At 45.1% G+C, this 14396-nt stretch overlaps 1 protein-coding gene across 1 annotated transcript; it reads left to right on the top strand.

The window, feature by feature from the left end:
- The first annotated feature begins 1983 nt into the window (after nucleotides 1-1983).
- On the top strand, nucleotides 1984-13737 carry LOC149331268 (uncharacterized). The gene is made up of 6 exons (XM_089555928.1): nucleotides 1984-2078; nucleotides 3209-3295; nucleotides 4986-5019; nucleotides 6629-6776; nucleotides 9856-9993; nucleotides 13619-13737. The coding sequence occupies exons 1-6, from the start codon at nucleotides 1984-1986 to the stop codon at nucleotides 13735-13737; spliced, it is 621 nt and encodes a 206-aa protein (XP_089412054.1).
- Nucleotides 13738-14396: the final 659 nt, after the last annotated feature.

The raw sequence follows: 14396 nt of genomic DNA, 5'->3' as shown, positions 1-14396 counted from the left end.
AACAACAGCTCACAGACAAGTTAGGCACAAAACCGCGAACAAGCCGATGTGGCCTCCTGGCACTCGACCCATGCGAAAAAATAAAGCGCCTAGTGATGTACTGGTCTGATAGCAAATTACTTGATAGCGAAATGATTTAGACGTTCGTTAGTACCAAAGTCTACGGAGCAGTCATGATGCACTATGCGACAGGACACCGCGATTACCTCAGCGGTATGAGTTTCTTTACGTTTGCAAAGATCTCTGCACTCCAGCATTTTCCACTTCGCCTGTATAGTATTACATCTGCCACGACCATGAACAGAGCATGCGGCTTTGTCATAAGAAGAGAAACGCCATTAGCAGTGAGCCTGCGTCGTCGATTTGAGATCAAGATACAAGAACAATCGAACCCTTTTCCTTGTTATGGAAAAACTGCTAGCTAATGAAGAAGGTAACAGCTGCACCGTTAGAATAAAAGCCAGCTGCTCTAGTTCAAAAAGCATTATTTGCTACGCAGATCTTAATGTAAAGGGAACCGATAGCCTCTCGCGTTTTTTGCTCTGTTTGGAAGACACTAAGCACTATAGTATAATGACTACCCAAGAGCCGACTTCCAATTTTCTCGTTCTGAAACGTACCCTTTAAAAAGACTCTTTGCGAAAACATGCGCAGCAGTGTTCGCAAAGCAAGTTTGATCACATTGCCCAATTTTTTACGATCCACACTACGCCCTGCCAAAATTATTGTAGCAGTAAAAGCGTCAAATAGAACTGTGCCAGCGCAATGGTATTGTTCTTACTATACTACGGCGTCTCTCATAGCCTTAGTCGCTTTGGGACGTTAAACCCCATAAACCAAACCTATTCTTCGAAGACTTCATATTTTCCAAAGCCATCTATCACTAGATTCTGTCACGGCTCCTGGATGCCCCAGTGCTTGGAATAATATATGCGCTGTGTTTCCAGCATCTATGTGTGCTGTTTGTAACGTCACTATTCTCTTGTTTGAGACTCTTATTCTGTAGTAAACCTTTTTTTCGATTAATCCTTTCATCACCTTTTTGTGCCCGTTGTGGCTCGACACCTTTCTCGTTTAGCTGTCAGCTTTCTCACCTCAGTGGTTTTAGTGTGGTTTACCCCAAGCGACATCGTATTTTTTTCTTTTAGGTGCTTGTGGGCTCGCAGTAACATTTTTCGCTGCTATTCAGTAAGTTTCGATACAGGAATTCTTGCAGTGCAACCAGGACTTGCTTGTGAATGTTTGGTCGCCATAATAATGTCCATGCTTTTGGGCTGTCATTAGCAAATGAATATATTGGACGGACGTTTTTGTAGCAGGTGCTTACCTAGTCCTTCTTCCCTTCTGCAAGAGCTTCCTGTCCATTCTAGAGTTGGAAACCTAATCCTTCATGCCACCATTTTGCAAAAATTTCAGGAGATGTGTGAAATGAATTGCAATTCTGATTCTGACGTCACTACCGGAGCCGTCCGACGGTAGTCAGGAGAAAGACTGCGTCGAGAAGAAAGTCAATAGCTCTAAAGGCACCGACAGCTTTCATCATATACACCATCCGAATATGTTCGACATATATGTCAGGGTGTTATCGTTGCACTGCATGTCTCGAATTATGATCTGTCCACGGGAACAAAATCCGAAAATGACGATGACGAAACTTTGTTTGTATGCGAGTTACCGACTAATGTTTGAATTTCTATAAAGATATGCAAAATCCGCATATAAAGGCTCTGTGAGAAACATTTCGTGTGATCCCACATCAAAAGCTGCGTAGAGCGGGGACAGTCAAGAATTATATTATGTCTCCGCTCAACTGATTCCTTCGCTGAAAAGAAAACTAATACACCCGCAAATACGGAGGAATAATCCAGGCTGGGGTATTTCTTCTTCATAGCCTCGTGTTCTCTGAATGTTTGATCTCCAAAAGGAAGTTCTTTTGTACTTAAAGTACTCTCTAACAAGCATTTAGAAGATATGAAATGCGCCATGGTTCTGCAAATGGTGGTCGTACGCCTTTCTTTTCAGTACACAGAATTTCTTGTGTGGTTCATCTATGATGTACTGGAATCTTTATACTGCAGGTCTGAAATTGAACGAAAGCTGTTAATTCTTCTCATTTTGCTCGTGTCTTTATAAAGTATATTGCTGCAATGCTGAAAGTGAACGAAAGTTGTTACTTTTTCATTTTGCTCATGTCTTTATTAAGTATATTGCTGTATACCGCACTAGCCTAATATAAAAAAAGTCTGAAATGTGTAAATGGTTGGTAAGTTGGTTGGTAGAACCGTCCCGCCGGTATTGGTTGAAATAATTGGATCCTAATGATCGTGGCCTCAAACTTCCTCACAATTTGATACTTCGTCTACTGTCACTGAAATAGCTCTGAAACGAAGGCTAAGCGTGACATTGCCGTAATGGAGGACCTACTGCGAAATAAACAAAAAAATTGCGTCGTCAACGTTGCATGTTTCATACCACAATTTTTTAACACTGAAAATTTACTACACGCAATAACGGTTCTTAACTAATTGCTTGTTACTTATTAAATATCTCTTTTTACAGTGAAATCGTACATTATATGAAAAAATTGCGTTCATAAACGGTTTTACGCTCGAAATCGCTTTTTTTTTTCAGACTTGCTGGGTATGTTACTCGATCGACCCTGATATGCAAGCATCGTGTGTTGGTTGAGTCTCAAAATCCTTGCCTTTAATCATGCTGTAATATCGACCCTACTATCAGCCTTCCGTAGTTTCATGATCAGTAAAATGTTTGAAGTTTATTGATGTTATCGGCAAATACAGCTTTGGTGTCAAGCTGGTGCAAAAGGTGGCGTATAAGTTACCTGACTGCTCCTCTGGTAACACAAATAAAAGTATTTCGGCAGTATTACAGCGCAACACAAAAAAAGGACTAGTGGACACAAGCTGGCGCATAAGTGATGTAACAATATGAGCGCTTGTGTCGCAACTCCGTCTTCCTGAGTCCGTTTTACAGAGTACTCTAGTCATTCGGGATTCGTGCAAGGTAGTCAGGGATTCGTGACTCTAGTCACGAATCCCTGACTACCTTGCACCCCAGCTCTAGCGAACAAATAAAACGTACAGATAGCCTCTGTAGTAATTTCTACTTGCACGCAAATTGTAAGAGAAATTATCGATCAGTGGCCGTTGTGGACATTGACATTGACTTTTTCTGTATTTCACTGCAGTTCTTTGCCTGGGCTCTGCAAAGTTTGTTGCGTGAGCGTCATTGACAAGTGGAGCACCGCAAGACTTCCTCCGTACTTCACGATGAGGTGCGTCTTTCTGAACTTGTAATAACGACGTACTATTACATTATCTGCTATTAAACTATCCGCCCAAACGCACTGTCAATGACAGAAGTAGCAAACGATCGGCTTCGAAATTAGGATTCAAATCATAGGACGGCTCTCGTCTGCACGAAATTACGAAACTAATAAATTAGCAAAAATCTAACCCGAATAAATGCTCTTTCGGAAAACGTTGCTCCGTGTACAGATCGAACAATATTTAGCAATAAGCTAACGAGTCATATTCAGTGGTTCGCATTAGGTTGTTTAGCTTTTCCGAGTGAAATGTTTCCATTCTACTGCGTCTTCTCTTTAAATATGTTATATTTTCTTTATTTCGCTTAGTTATGGTTTTTAATGTGCCATAATTTTTCCGATGTCAGTATGTTCTTGCCCAATAGCTTTTCCAGCGCCTTATGCAAAGCGTACGGACCTTTAAGGCTTCAATAAAAGAAATGAAATGAACAGTTAATGATCACAAGCTGTTTTCGGAAAACAGGGCTTGCGGCCGGCGTGCCACGTTATACAATTGCACAACGCCGCGACTCTCCGCACTCGCTATGGTGTCTTCATTTTCGAGTATGGTGCGCTTTTACGTGCAGCTCCTTCGCGGACTGGATGCGCTGTTTTTGTCGTTAAATTTCATATATAAAGAAATATGCTACTGAAGCCGAAATTTTTCCTTACATCCAGTCAATATTTAGGCCGTGAAGATAGTGCATGGCTCAGATGAAACCAGACGTTAAGTTATAAAGCACGCCGCAGAAGTCTCGATCACTCCTCGCTGACTAAAAACAAAAAATCAAAAATACTGTTCAGTTCTTTTACATTCAGAATGACATGTGTGCTCGAAAATTTTTAGTGGTTAATACCAACGTTGCTTTTATTCACAGACAGAACAGCATTTCTATAAAGTTCTCACCACACCCTCGGGTAACCATTTCACGCTGATTTCTATTAGCCTGGGCAAGCAAACACTAACAGTCTTTGGTGCAAATCGCTTCTGATTTTACCAACCACTTCGTCAACCGACAGGCGCAAAAAAAATTTTCAGACTTCATGTTTCCGCTACAGTGCTCAGCGCTTCGCATCCTCCCGCAAGCATCGAAGGGCAGCCTGTTTTTTATCGGTGTCTTGCGTGCAGTGTGAACGAGTTGGCAAAATAACCACCCTCTTGTAGACATCCTAGCGGTTTAGCGAGCATGGCAAACTCGCAAAACTTGTCTCACAAAAGACGCTGCGTCAGCAAAAATGGGGCGCATGTCCTGGTTAATCACGATATATAGTGAGAGAGACAAAGGCCACTTTATTTGATGTAAAGGCAGCAACTAGATTTTCATTACAAAAATGTTTTCAGTGATAAACTTATATAGCCTAAAACTTTCCTTCACGATGCTTTAGGAAACTAACGCATAAGTAGTTTGCAGACAACATTGTCGCATAAGTCGAACGCAGTTTCTGCCTCTTAGCATCTCCTTACACGGCAACAATTCCAACGCCTTAAAATCTACTACTCCATGATAGGGACTTAGCTCAAGGGGAGCGGGACGCGAGCACTTTAACGTCAAAGCTCAGTAATGGTTATATGGGTAAAGTCCTAAACTGATGTTTGTTCTCACTAAGACAATAAGAAGAGTGAATTTCTAACTCAGGGCTCTCTGTCTCGACATTTCAGCCAGCCAATCGAGCTGGAAGTTGGAGCAGCAAAGGTAAGAGCACTAATTGATGATAGTATACTGCTAAACGCCACTGCATCCTTTGTCTTCTTTACTTCTTACCTTCAACCACCCAGGCCTGTTTCTTCAGAGAAAGATACTTTTAGCAACGAACTCAGGAAAGTGCTCCACAAAGTGCCAAATGAATGACTCCTCGCTGTGAAAGTTTTATTCTCGCCATAGCTTCTCAAATTCTGGCACCGTTTGAGCATTGCGTTCGACTATCACCTAGGAAACACACAGAGTAGGCAAAGGAAGACACATGTGCCATCTTTAAGTTAATTTGAACGCAGTCACACTTATGAGCCGGTGGGATACTCCCATAAAACTTGTGTAGATACAACTGCGTTGTTATACTATAACTATGTATAAAACTATATGTCTGTCCTAATCTCTATCGCAGTAACGATTTTCGCATGATGACTTCAGTCCAGTAATTCGTGTTATTCAAACTGTGCGTCATATGCAGTTATACATTATCAAACCATCATTAATTCTATATAAGCAGCCATAAAGTCTCTTTCTCTATTATTACCTCCCCGTGACGCTAAGAAGTGAAAGCGACGGTAGTGGGTTACAGATAATAGATATAGGGAGAACGTTAAGAGACAGGAAGAGAGCATACCGGGTCAAGTAATAAACGTGTGTTAATGATATCCTACACTCCGTTTACTTCGCGTGAGTTATGTGGAAGGCGCACAAGCAGTGCGCACACAAAAGTACGCAACTCCGCCGCGCATCACTCATACTTTACAATCATTGAGTGTTTTAGCGAAAACACGTGGCTGCTTACTTTTGGCAAAGGACCCAGGCGGCACAGGCAATCGGTCCAATGCTGGAAACGTATTGACAAAGGGCGGCCTTACAAGGGACCAGAGTGAAACCATCCATTTGCAAAAATTCAGGGGGCACTTTGGCTCTCTAAAGTGCTGCAAGGGCGAAAGCCTTTCCTGACGCACTGTTTAGCATTGACTGCGAGACTGCTTGTGCTGTACTAGTGCTTAATTTTACGGCACACTTTGACTACACATTACAACTACACACTTTGACTGCCGACTTTCTTTCTTTAGCACGACTCTTACTCTGCCTCGATGAGTTCGGTTGTATCCATGGCTCTGCTCGCAGTAATGAGGTATGTATTGTGGTCACCCACGGAAACCTGAAGCCCCCTGTCGGAGCGGACGACAACTATTTTATTAGTTGTCGTCTGCTCCAAAAGGAGGCGTCAGGCATCCGTGGGTGACCTCATTACTTCGAATTTGCGCACTCTGACGTCATAACCATTTCGACCAGCCGAAAAGCGTGACACCTCTGCTGACAACCTACTATCGACAACGATGAGCCATTAAAGGCTTTCGCCTTATTATTGGGCCGATTTCCTGTGCTCCTTGGGGATGCACATTAACGTAGATCTTCCATCAACGACGCGTTTCAATGTTTATTGATTGGCATTCCTGCCTCCATAATTAATTCAGCCATCGGTTCACCGGAGCCGTATTCAAGAGACGGAGCTGTTCGTGGTGACTTCTCGCCGTAACATCTTAACATCCTTTTTTCTTCTGCATTGTTGTGTCTTAAATTCCTCTGGTGGTGCTGTGCTCAGGAGACGCGGTTGTTTGTGGTTGCCGTGAGCCTGGCCGGCGTGGTTACCAGCGCTTGTGTCATGACGCTCCTGCTGATGTCCTCCTTCAAGGAGCCCGACTGCGGAGAGCTGCCCGACTGGAACGAGAACGCCGTCGTAGACCCCGGAAGTGAGCGGAGGAGCCTCCTTGCTGCTTCCGTTGACTCTGCGGCCTAGGGCTCTTATGCAGCATAATTTTATCCTGACGCCGAATATAGAAAGAGGCTTGGTTTTGTTTGCGGTTTATTGGGTTTTAACGTCCCTAAGCGACTCAGCCTATGAGGGACGCCGTAGTGGAGGGCTCCGGAAATTTCGACCACCTGGGGTTCTTTAACGTGCACTGACGTCGCACAGTACACGGTCCTCTAGCATTTCGCCTCCATCGAAATTCGACCGCCGTGGCCGAGAACGAACCCGCATTTTCCGGGTAAGCAGCCGAGTGCCGTAACCACTGAGCCACCGTGGCGACTAGAAAGAGGTTTCGTAGCCGCCGAATTAGGGTTAGCACTAATAGACTGGGCCCTGTTGGATAAATTGGTTAAAGTTTAATCTGGTTGAAAAGGGCCAGTTGAGGACAAGACACCAATAAAGAATACGAGACAAATTAAAGTAAGTGGTGTTAGGCCACTGATTTTATTCTTCGCGCCGCATAGCATTCAATTTTCGCCCGCGCTGCCTGAGTGGCAAGTACACGTCTCACACGAAGAATACGTCTCACTTTTATTCTACTTGAGAACTCAAGTTCTCGTGTAAAATGAAGTAAGCTGTGACCAGCAGTTCTTACACGTGTTTATAGTCGCGCTTATGCTAGATTCTTCAAAGTAAGGCAGGTTGCGCTCACCCCCGCATACCCTAGACTGGGGTTGGCATGTACTGTCGTGAACGATACAAGAGGGAACAAAGTTTGAGCATTAATTCATCGATCACTCCACTACTATGTTTGGCAAGCACAATTTTTTTTTGTTCTCTATAGTTTTAAACAACTGAAGAACGCCGTGGTGAATGTTCTTCATACAGGCTTTCCAGCCAATGGCGTCGACCAGTTCCCTTCAAGTCGTAGCTAATCCCCTAGCGTGAAATTGTAGGTGACTGGCAGGTGACTTCGTGAAATGACATTAATCACGACGCCATTCACTGGAGGGCTTCCTCTGAGAGAAATCTTGCCTCTGCACTCTTAAGTTGTATCCGAATATAACTAGTTTTCCTCTTTTCGTATCGCATTCAGAAGTCATTCTCAAATTCAATGGGGAAATAGACGAAAAGACAAGATTTTTTGCGAAACGTTTCATCAACCTTATTGCTCATGATTTTACAGCCTCGGTGAAGTCTTCGTTCCTTTCGTTTTCTGGAAAATAAAGTGCCAATGCGACTCGGGCTGTGCGGGACGCCGTACTGGAGAGTCCCGGTTAATTTCGACCACCCGGTATTATTTATCGTGCTTAGCATCGCCCAGTACACACTGTTCAATTCGCCTCCATCCATACGCGACAGCCGTGACCTCGATCGAACGCCGCGTCTTCCGTGTCAGCAGCCGAGCACCTTAACCTCTGAGCCACCTCGGTTACCGGTTAAGTCTCTAAGCTATGGTGAAGTCTTTATGATGGTGAAGTCTTTAGGTTCAGCAGTATAGTGAACCACCTATGAAGCCCCTTAAGCTCTAAATCTGAGTAAGGCGAGAGCCTACGTCCTAACCTCTGAAATTCTTTTGGCATCCAATATATGATTAGAAAGCAAATCAAGTAACCTGACAAATTCTCTGTCATCTTTGTTCACTGTCTTCGGCCTTTTGTTTACGCTGTAAAAGGTGGCAGTATCGACAAAGCTTGGTGAGGAATTTATTCCGTCTGAGAGGCGCTGCTGTTTTCTTCTTCTGAGAGCATGACCCGTGCACTCTGGGTAGCAGCAAATTCAGACGGCGAAATACTGATTATTATGAAGGCTGTAACGTGCTATCACTAGTCGGCACTAGTGAAACGCGACCGGATCAATTCCATCGTTTAAAGCAGTCAAAAGCAGTCAAAAGCAGGCCCATCGTTTAAAGCATCGTTTAAAGCCAATTTTAGATTAGGAACACATATACCTACACGGTTTATCATTTCAAACTCGATACGTTGGCTCATATGAAGCATGAACAAGCCTAGTTGATATCTCTTGTTGTTCGGGTTTTCTTTTTCTTGTGTTAGCATTCGAATTGTCCCGCTCTTCATTTCGTTAGCCTCTTGGACTCCAAAGACGAAAAAAAGAGTAACTTGTGGGGCTTAACGTCCCGAAGCCACACATGGGCTTTGATGGTCGCTTTAGTGAAGAGCTCCAGATTAAATTCCTCCACTTAGGGTTATTTAACACGCACTAACCTCGCACAGAACACAGCCGTTTTTTCATTTCGCTTCCATCTAAATGCGGGCGCCGCAGCCTGAATTTCATCCGGCGACCTTTTTTGGGATCAGCAGATGAATGAACAAGCTATTGAGCCAACGCGGTGGGTATGTGTACGTGCCTTTCCGTGGCACCTGAATTACCGTTCTTGTAATCTCTTTTCTTGAATTTTCAGTAATAATTAGACCATTGCTTTCGTAACCGGCGTCGATTTTTCCGACTAAAAGCTGTAGAACACCGCATAGAAATATTGACAAGGTAAGTTGCTGAGCGAGTTGGTTCCGATATTCCATGACTACAGCGCAACGAACGGGACAAGAAGAAGAAGGACACAGGCAGAGACACAACACAGCGCTGTGTTGTGTCTCTGCCTGTGTCGCTGTGTTGTGCCTCTGCCTGTGTCCTTCTTCTTGTCCCGTTCGTTGCGCTGTAGTCATGGAATAGAAATATTGCGGTTCAGAAACGAAGAGAAAACTTTGTTGTTGATTGGAGAACCACACTAAGTGAAAGCCAGAATGGGGTCATGGAAGTTACCAGTTGGGTCGACAAAGGGAGTAGGCACGGATCAAAGCGTTAATGAAAGGGAGAGGAGATCGTGGTGAAGAATGTCTTGGATAGCGCTGTACTCTATTAAGGTTGCACTCGGCTAGAGAAAACTGCACGGTCTCGTCCGAGAAATACTTGCCATTTTAAGAGATGCTTGAAAATAATTGAAATGTGGTTTTCATGTTGTTAGATTATGATTATCTCGTGCATGCAATAGATGCACTTACGAGCGATGCAAGTGTTTGTCAAGAAAACCTGCTATTTTCTAGGCAAGACCCCGCCCCCAGAGCGGCAGAACACGTGCACGGGCGAGTCCTGCAAGCATACCACGTGCGGACCGGAGCCTGACAACACCACCTGCCGAGGAGTGGTTCGTCCATACGCCGATGGATGCCGCTGCTGCCATGCGTGCGTCCTTGACCTCGGTACGACCGCGTCTTCTGTATATCCACGAAAAAAGTGTCCCGTATAAATTTTGCACTATAGCCAGAAATACGGTATTGAAAGCAAATAAACATGCCTATGGGCTTTCAACCATTTTGGACATCCTACCGACGGCTGAGTAAGAGGCCGAAACAGAAACTTGTGCATTGATTCGCACATGCTCTGCCCGTCTGCTGTGGAAAGTATTTTGTTCAGGTTAGCTCCCAGTGAGAGGTGATGATAAGGATGAAAGAGGACGAAATGATCACGATGTTTGTGACCTCTCTAATGCGAACCACCGCATAGTAAGTTTTCAAATTACATCTTCACAGAATGTGATAAAGCTGGATATTACACAGACACAAATTATTAACTCTATGTGCAATTATGAGGGTTCAAAATAGGTATATTTTCTGTGATTACTACCGCCTCATACTGTTAACCCTTTAAACATAAGCGCAATGAACAATATTCAATTTACACTTTTAGCATATCTCTAGTTGGATTTGTTTTATTGTTATGATGGCGCAAAGCGTAGACACTTTTTCAAAATCTTCTGCTCCAAAAATGTGGAAACGAATCTTCAGGAAGCATCGCTTAGATGCTTTCTTAAATAAAGACTGCCACAGTTTCCGCCTTTCTCAAGCACAAGGCGTTTTTTTCAAGGACCTATGTGTGTCTCCGTGTCTCTTCGTTGAGGGATCGTCCCGTATTTGCGCAACCTACTCCTTAAAAGTAACATGTACCACCTAGCCCCAACCGAAGTTTTATTGAAGTTCCTTTCTAGTTCAGTGGGCCCTTATTTTTGTGTGCCCTCCCCTAGCGCCTCTGTGTGTCTCTGTGCATCTTCGTTTGTGGATCGTCCCGTGTTTGGGAAACCTTCACCTTAACAGTAACATGTACCAACTAGGCCCAACCGAAGTTTTAATCAAGCACAAAGTTTCCCAAAAATACCTACATGGCGAAAAAGCGCTCCGGGCCTTTGTAAACTCTGAGCAGACGCAGTATTGCTAAGAACTGCTGATTTCCGATGTGGATTGCCTATTGTTCGAAAGGAAACGTGCATTTAGCGCAACAATACAAATTTTCTCTAGGCACCTCTTCAAACACTGGTATGTTCGTTTCCACTGAAGCCTATTACTGAGCACTGTATTGCGTGAAATTTATTAAAGTGTAAAACACGCAATAGAATAATTTTATCTCCGCAGAGTGGAGGACATCGTGGCGCAGCTACGAATGATTCCGTAACGTAATTGAGGTTTTCAGCGTAAACGCTAGAGAGCTTGTCTGAAACTCAAGTGGTCGGTGACGCTCCTTTTCCTTCTAAGTGAGCTATAGAAATTTTATGCTCTTAGGGGCTGAGAAATCGAAGCACTAGCAGTACCCGCCCAGCCATCACCCCGAGTTCTGCCAGTGCCGTGTGTGCGCATGCCCAGCTTCCTGCACTTTCAGCAGCCAGCGCCATCTCTTGATCGCCAGTTGCGAATACGGTGTAACTCAATTGGGGTATTTGAAACTTCTAATTGTGATAAAATGCTTAGTGGCGAGAGATTCTGAGCGAATATGGTGGCTATCACGGTCGACTCTTCGCTGCAAAATCCGACTATAAACTGATTCCTGCGTGTACAACTATTTCCGACGACAATTAAAATGAACCGGATGAACCACACATATGAAATTCCCGTGGTGGTGGGGGTGAAAGCATTAGGAAGGAGCCCGTAAGGGGCCAATCCTTAAAAGCACTAGGTGGAGGTCGCTAGTTTACGACCCCAGTGGCGGTGGCCTCCGCCCGGGCGCATCCGACTAAGGCTTGTTGGGCCTGTAAGTCGTGGCAGCCGAGCAGGGTCGCCTCCCAGTCCTCTCGGGTTGGGTTGGGGTTGGGGGGAATAGCCGGGTTGGAGGGGCAGGCCCGCACCATGTGATAGGTGACAGAAGACACTGCTCTACAGTGCGGGCAGCTGCCGTTAAAGGGGGGCGGGGGGGGGGGGGGGGGGGTGCTAAAAATGTTTTAGTGCTGCCGGCACAGCAATGTATTGGTGAGAAGGCGGAAAAGGAGCCGCTCATCATCCGCCTTCTTGAGGCCTTTACATAGGCGAGGGTAAAGGTGATGACTATCTTGATAGTAGGTTGTAACATTTTTGAAAGTATAGAGCGGATTACCATCGGGTTCCTGATCGGATGGGGAGGAGAAAACAGCCCGGTGAGAGAGCGCGCGGGCGGCTGCGTCTGCTGCCTCGTGTCCTGCCAACCCCTGATGAGCAGGGGCCCCGATAAGGTAACGGTGTGCGGGGTCCGTATCCCGCGGTGTTTTTAAGTGTTCAACACCAAGCGGCACTTGGTTGCCGCCGCGTAAACTAGAAGTGTTTGTCCAGATCTCCTTAGCTTGATGTGCCGACCGGGAAGGAAAACTGATACGTTCAGTCAAGGTCTCTACTTGTCGGCGGCGAGCAGCAGCTCTTTCTCGTGTTGCACTGCATTGCCGCCGGCGATGGTGCTACTACAGCTTTGGCGCAGCGGATCTCCGCGCCGCGTGTTAGTCCTCGCGGCCGCCGCATGACGGCGCCGCTACATCAGTCAGTTTAAAGCCGCTTGATAATTTATCAGGAGGCTTTAAGTAAGTTGCGCCAAGATGCCACGCCAGTCGACCAATCCGGGATTTTTTGTTCCGGCCAACGCCGTCGACGCTGCTTTTGTTCGCTCCCGGCCAACGCCGATGACGTTGCTTTTTCGGCGACACGGTATCCTTAAGGTATAGCTCGAAAGCCTAGACACATACGACGAGAGGCTCCGCAGTTTACCACCTGGGAACTCTCCTCTGCTGTTGTCGTTATGAACCACACGGCTGGTTTGTATGGCTGTGCTTGGGTTTCGGGGTAATGAAGAATAACTCTCTTTTAAAATCTTGCACCACCTTGAGGTATTCCCCTAAACACATAGGACTAACGAACTGTTCCAGTTGATGATCAATTCGTCCAACCTACCAGCCGTCTTTTTTGGGCACAGGCGGGGAGTCACGGAGATGAGCTCCGGATCAGGGCTGCACTACGAAGTTTCTGAGAAAGCTGTATAGCGTTCCTTTTTAGCTGTTTGGCTATCCTGAGGTGAATGGCAAAGGGCGACTCTTCTATAGGATTATCTCCAACATATCCTGAAAAAAATTTTGCAAAATTGGAAAACTGAAAGATGATGTTATGAGAATATTGAAGGTAAAAGTTCGTTTTTCTGATATCTATCAAATTCATTTTTCATGGTGTTTTCATCGATCGCATCGAACAGCAAAGACTGGCATTAAAAACCAGTGGGGAAAGGTTTAGACGGTATCAATAACCTTAATAGAAAAAAAAAATTCAGTACTGCCTTCGGGTGATCTGCCGATATATTGACTGTTATAGTGCAATCTTAGATTGCATGAAAAAACTGCGTTCAGAAATGGTTTCTTGCTCACATCAAAAATGCCTTTGTTCAGAATTGTTGGCTATGTACTTCACCTTGGAAATTTCCTCAAACACACTGCTTAACCCCAATGCAGTTTCTGCGGCAGCATCGCCATGACACCTGAGGCAGCGTGTATTTGCTTTGCCGGGCTATCTACGTACCATCACTATATACAATCGCTATTTCTTGCAGGGCTGAACGATGAGTGCTCAAACCGCGTCAGCGACCACCGGGACGTTCGCCAGTGCGGCCGCGGCTTTTACTGCAACGCGCGCACTTGCACCTGCAAGAAATACTTCATCGTACCTTGAAGACCTCGACTGAGCTGTGTTCACCGTGCACAGATTTTTATATTTGCCTCAACAATAGAGCCTAGATATTTAACCACACTACAATACGACTTCGTCGCGGCGATCATTACCTAGTAATTTCTTAGCGTTATTCGTGTTCAGTAACTTGTTAAAAACGGCTTATATTTTGTCACATTATTGTTGTCCTTACAATTCATTTGCGACCAAATAAATCGTGTCATATTGCATCTTTAGGAAAACTCTTAGTTGTCCTTCCAAGGGAATGACGTGATTGGCGCTGGCTCCCTGCCTTTGCTACCCAAGAATAGCGTGTTCTTTAAAGCGAGTACTTCTTCCCACACATTTTTATTGTAGCTAAAGCTCTTCCTGAGCCGTACTGTGTAGTGTCACTGCGTCTTAATTTCATGTGGGCGTGACTTCAATCGCCACGGATGCCATCGGAGGTACGTAAGCAGCGGCCAGTCACAGACACGGCCGTTGTGGTCGGGGCACCGCTGCTATATCCACCCTATAGCGTTGCAGATCAGCCAAGTCTCAGGTATGTGCCTGATTTGTGAGCCTTATTTAACATTTTAGTGTCGCTACTATAGAACAGTTGCCGGCAGAATTCACAAGGCTATTCCCACCAGCAGCTGCCGATAACCTCTACCTGACAGGGA

This window comes from Amblyomma mixtum, chromosome 8, assembly GCF_055824585.1.
Source record: "Amblyomma mixtum isolate Tamu chromosome 8, ASM5582458v1, whole genome shotgun sequence".
NCBI classification, from domain to species: domain Eukaryota; kingdom Metazoa; phylum Arthropoda; class Arachnida; order Ixodida; family Ixodidae; genus Amblyomma; species Amblyomma mixtum.
Note: the sequence above shows the minus strand (reverse complement) of the source record. Positions and strands in the feature narration are given on the sequence as shown.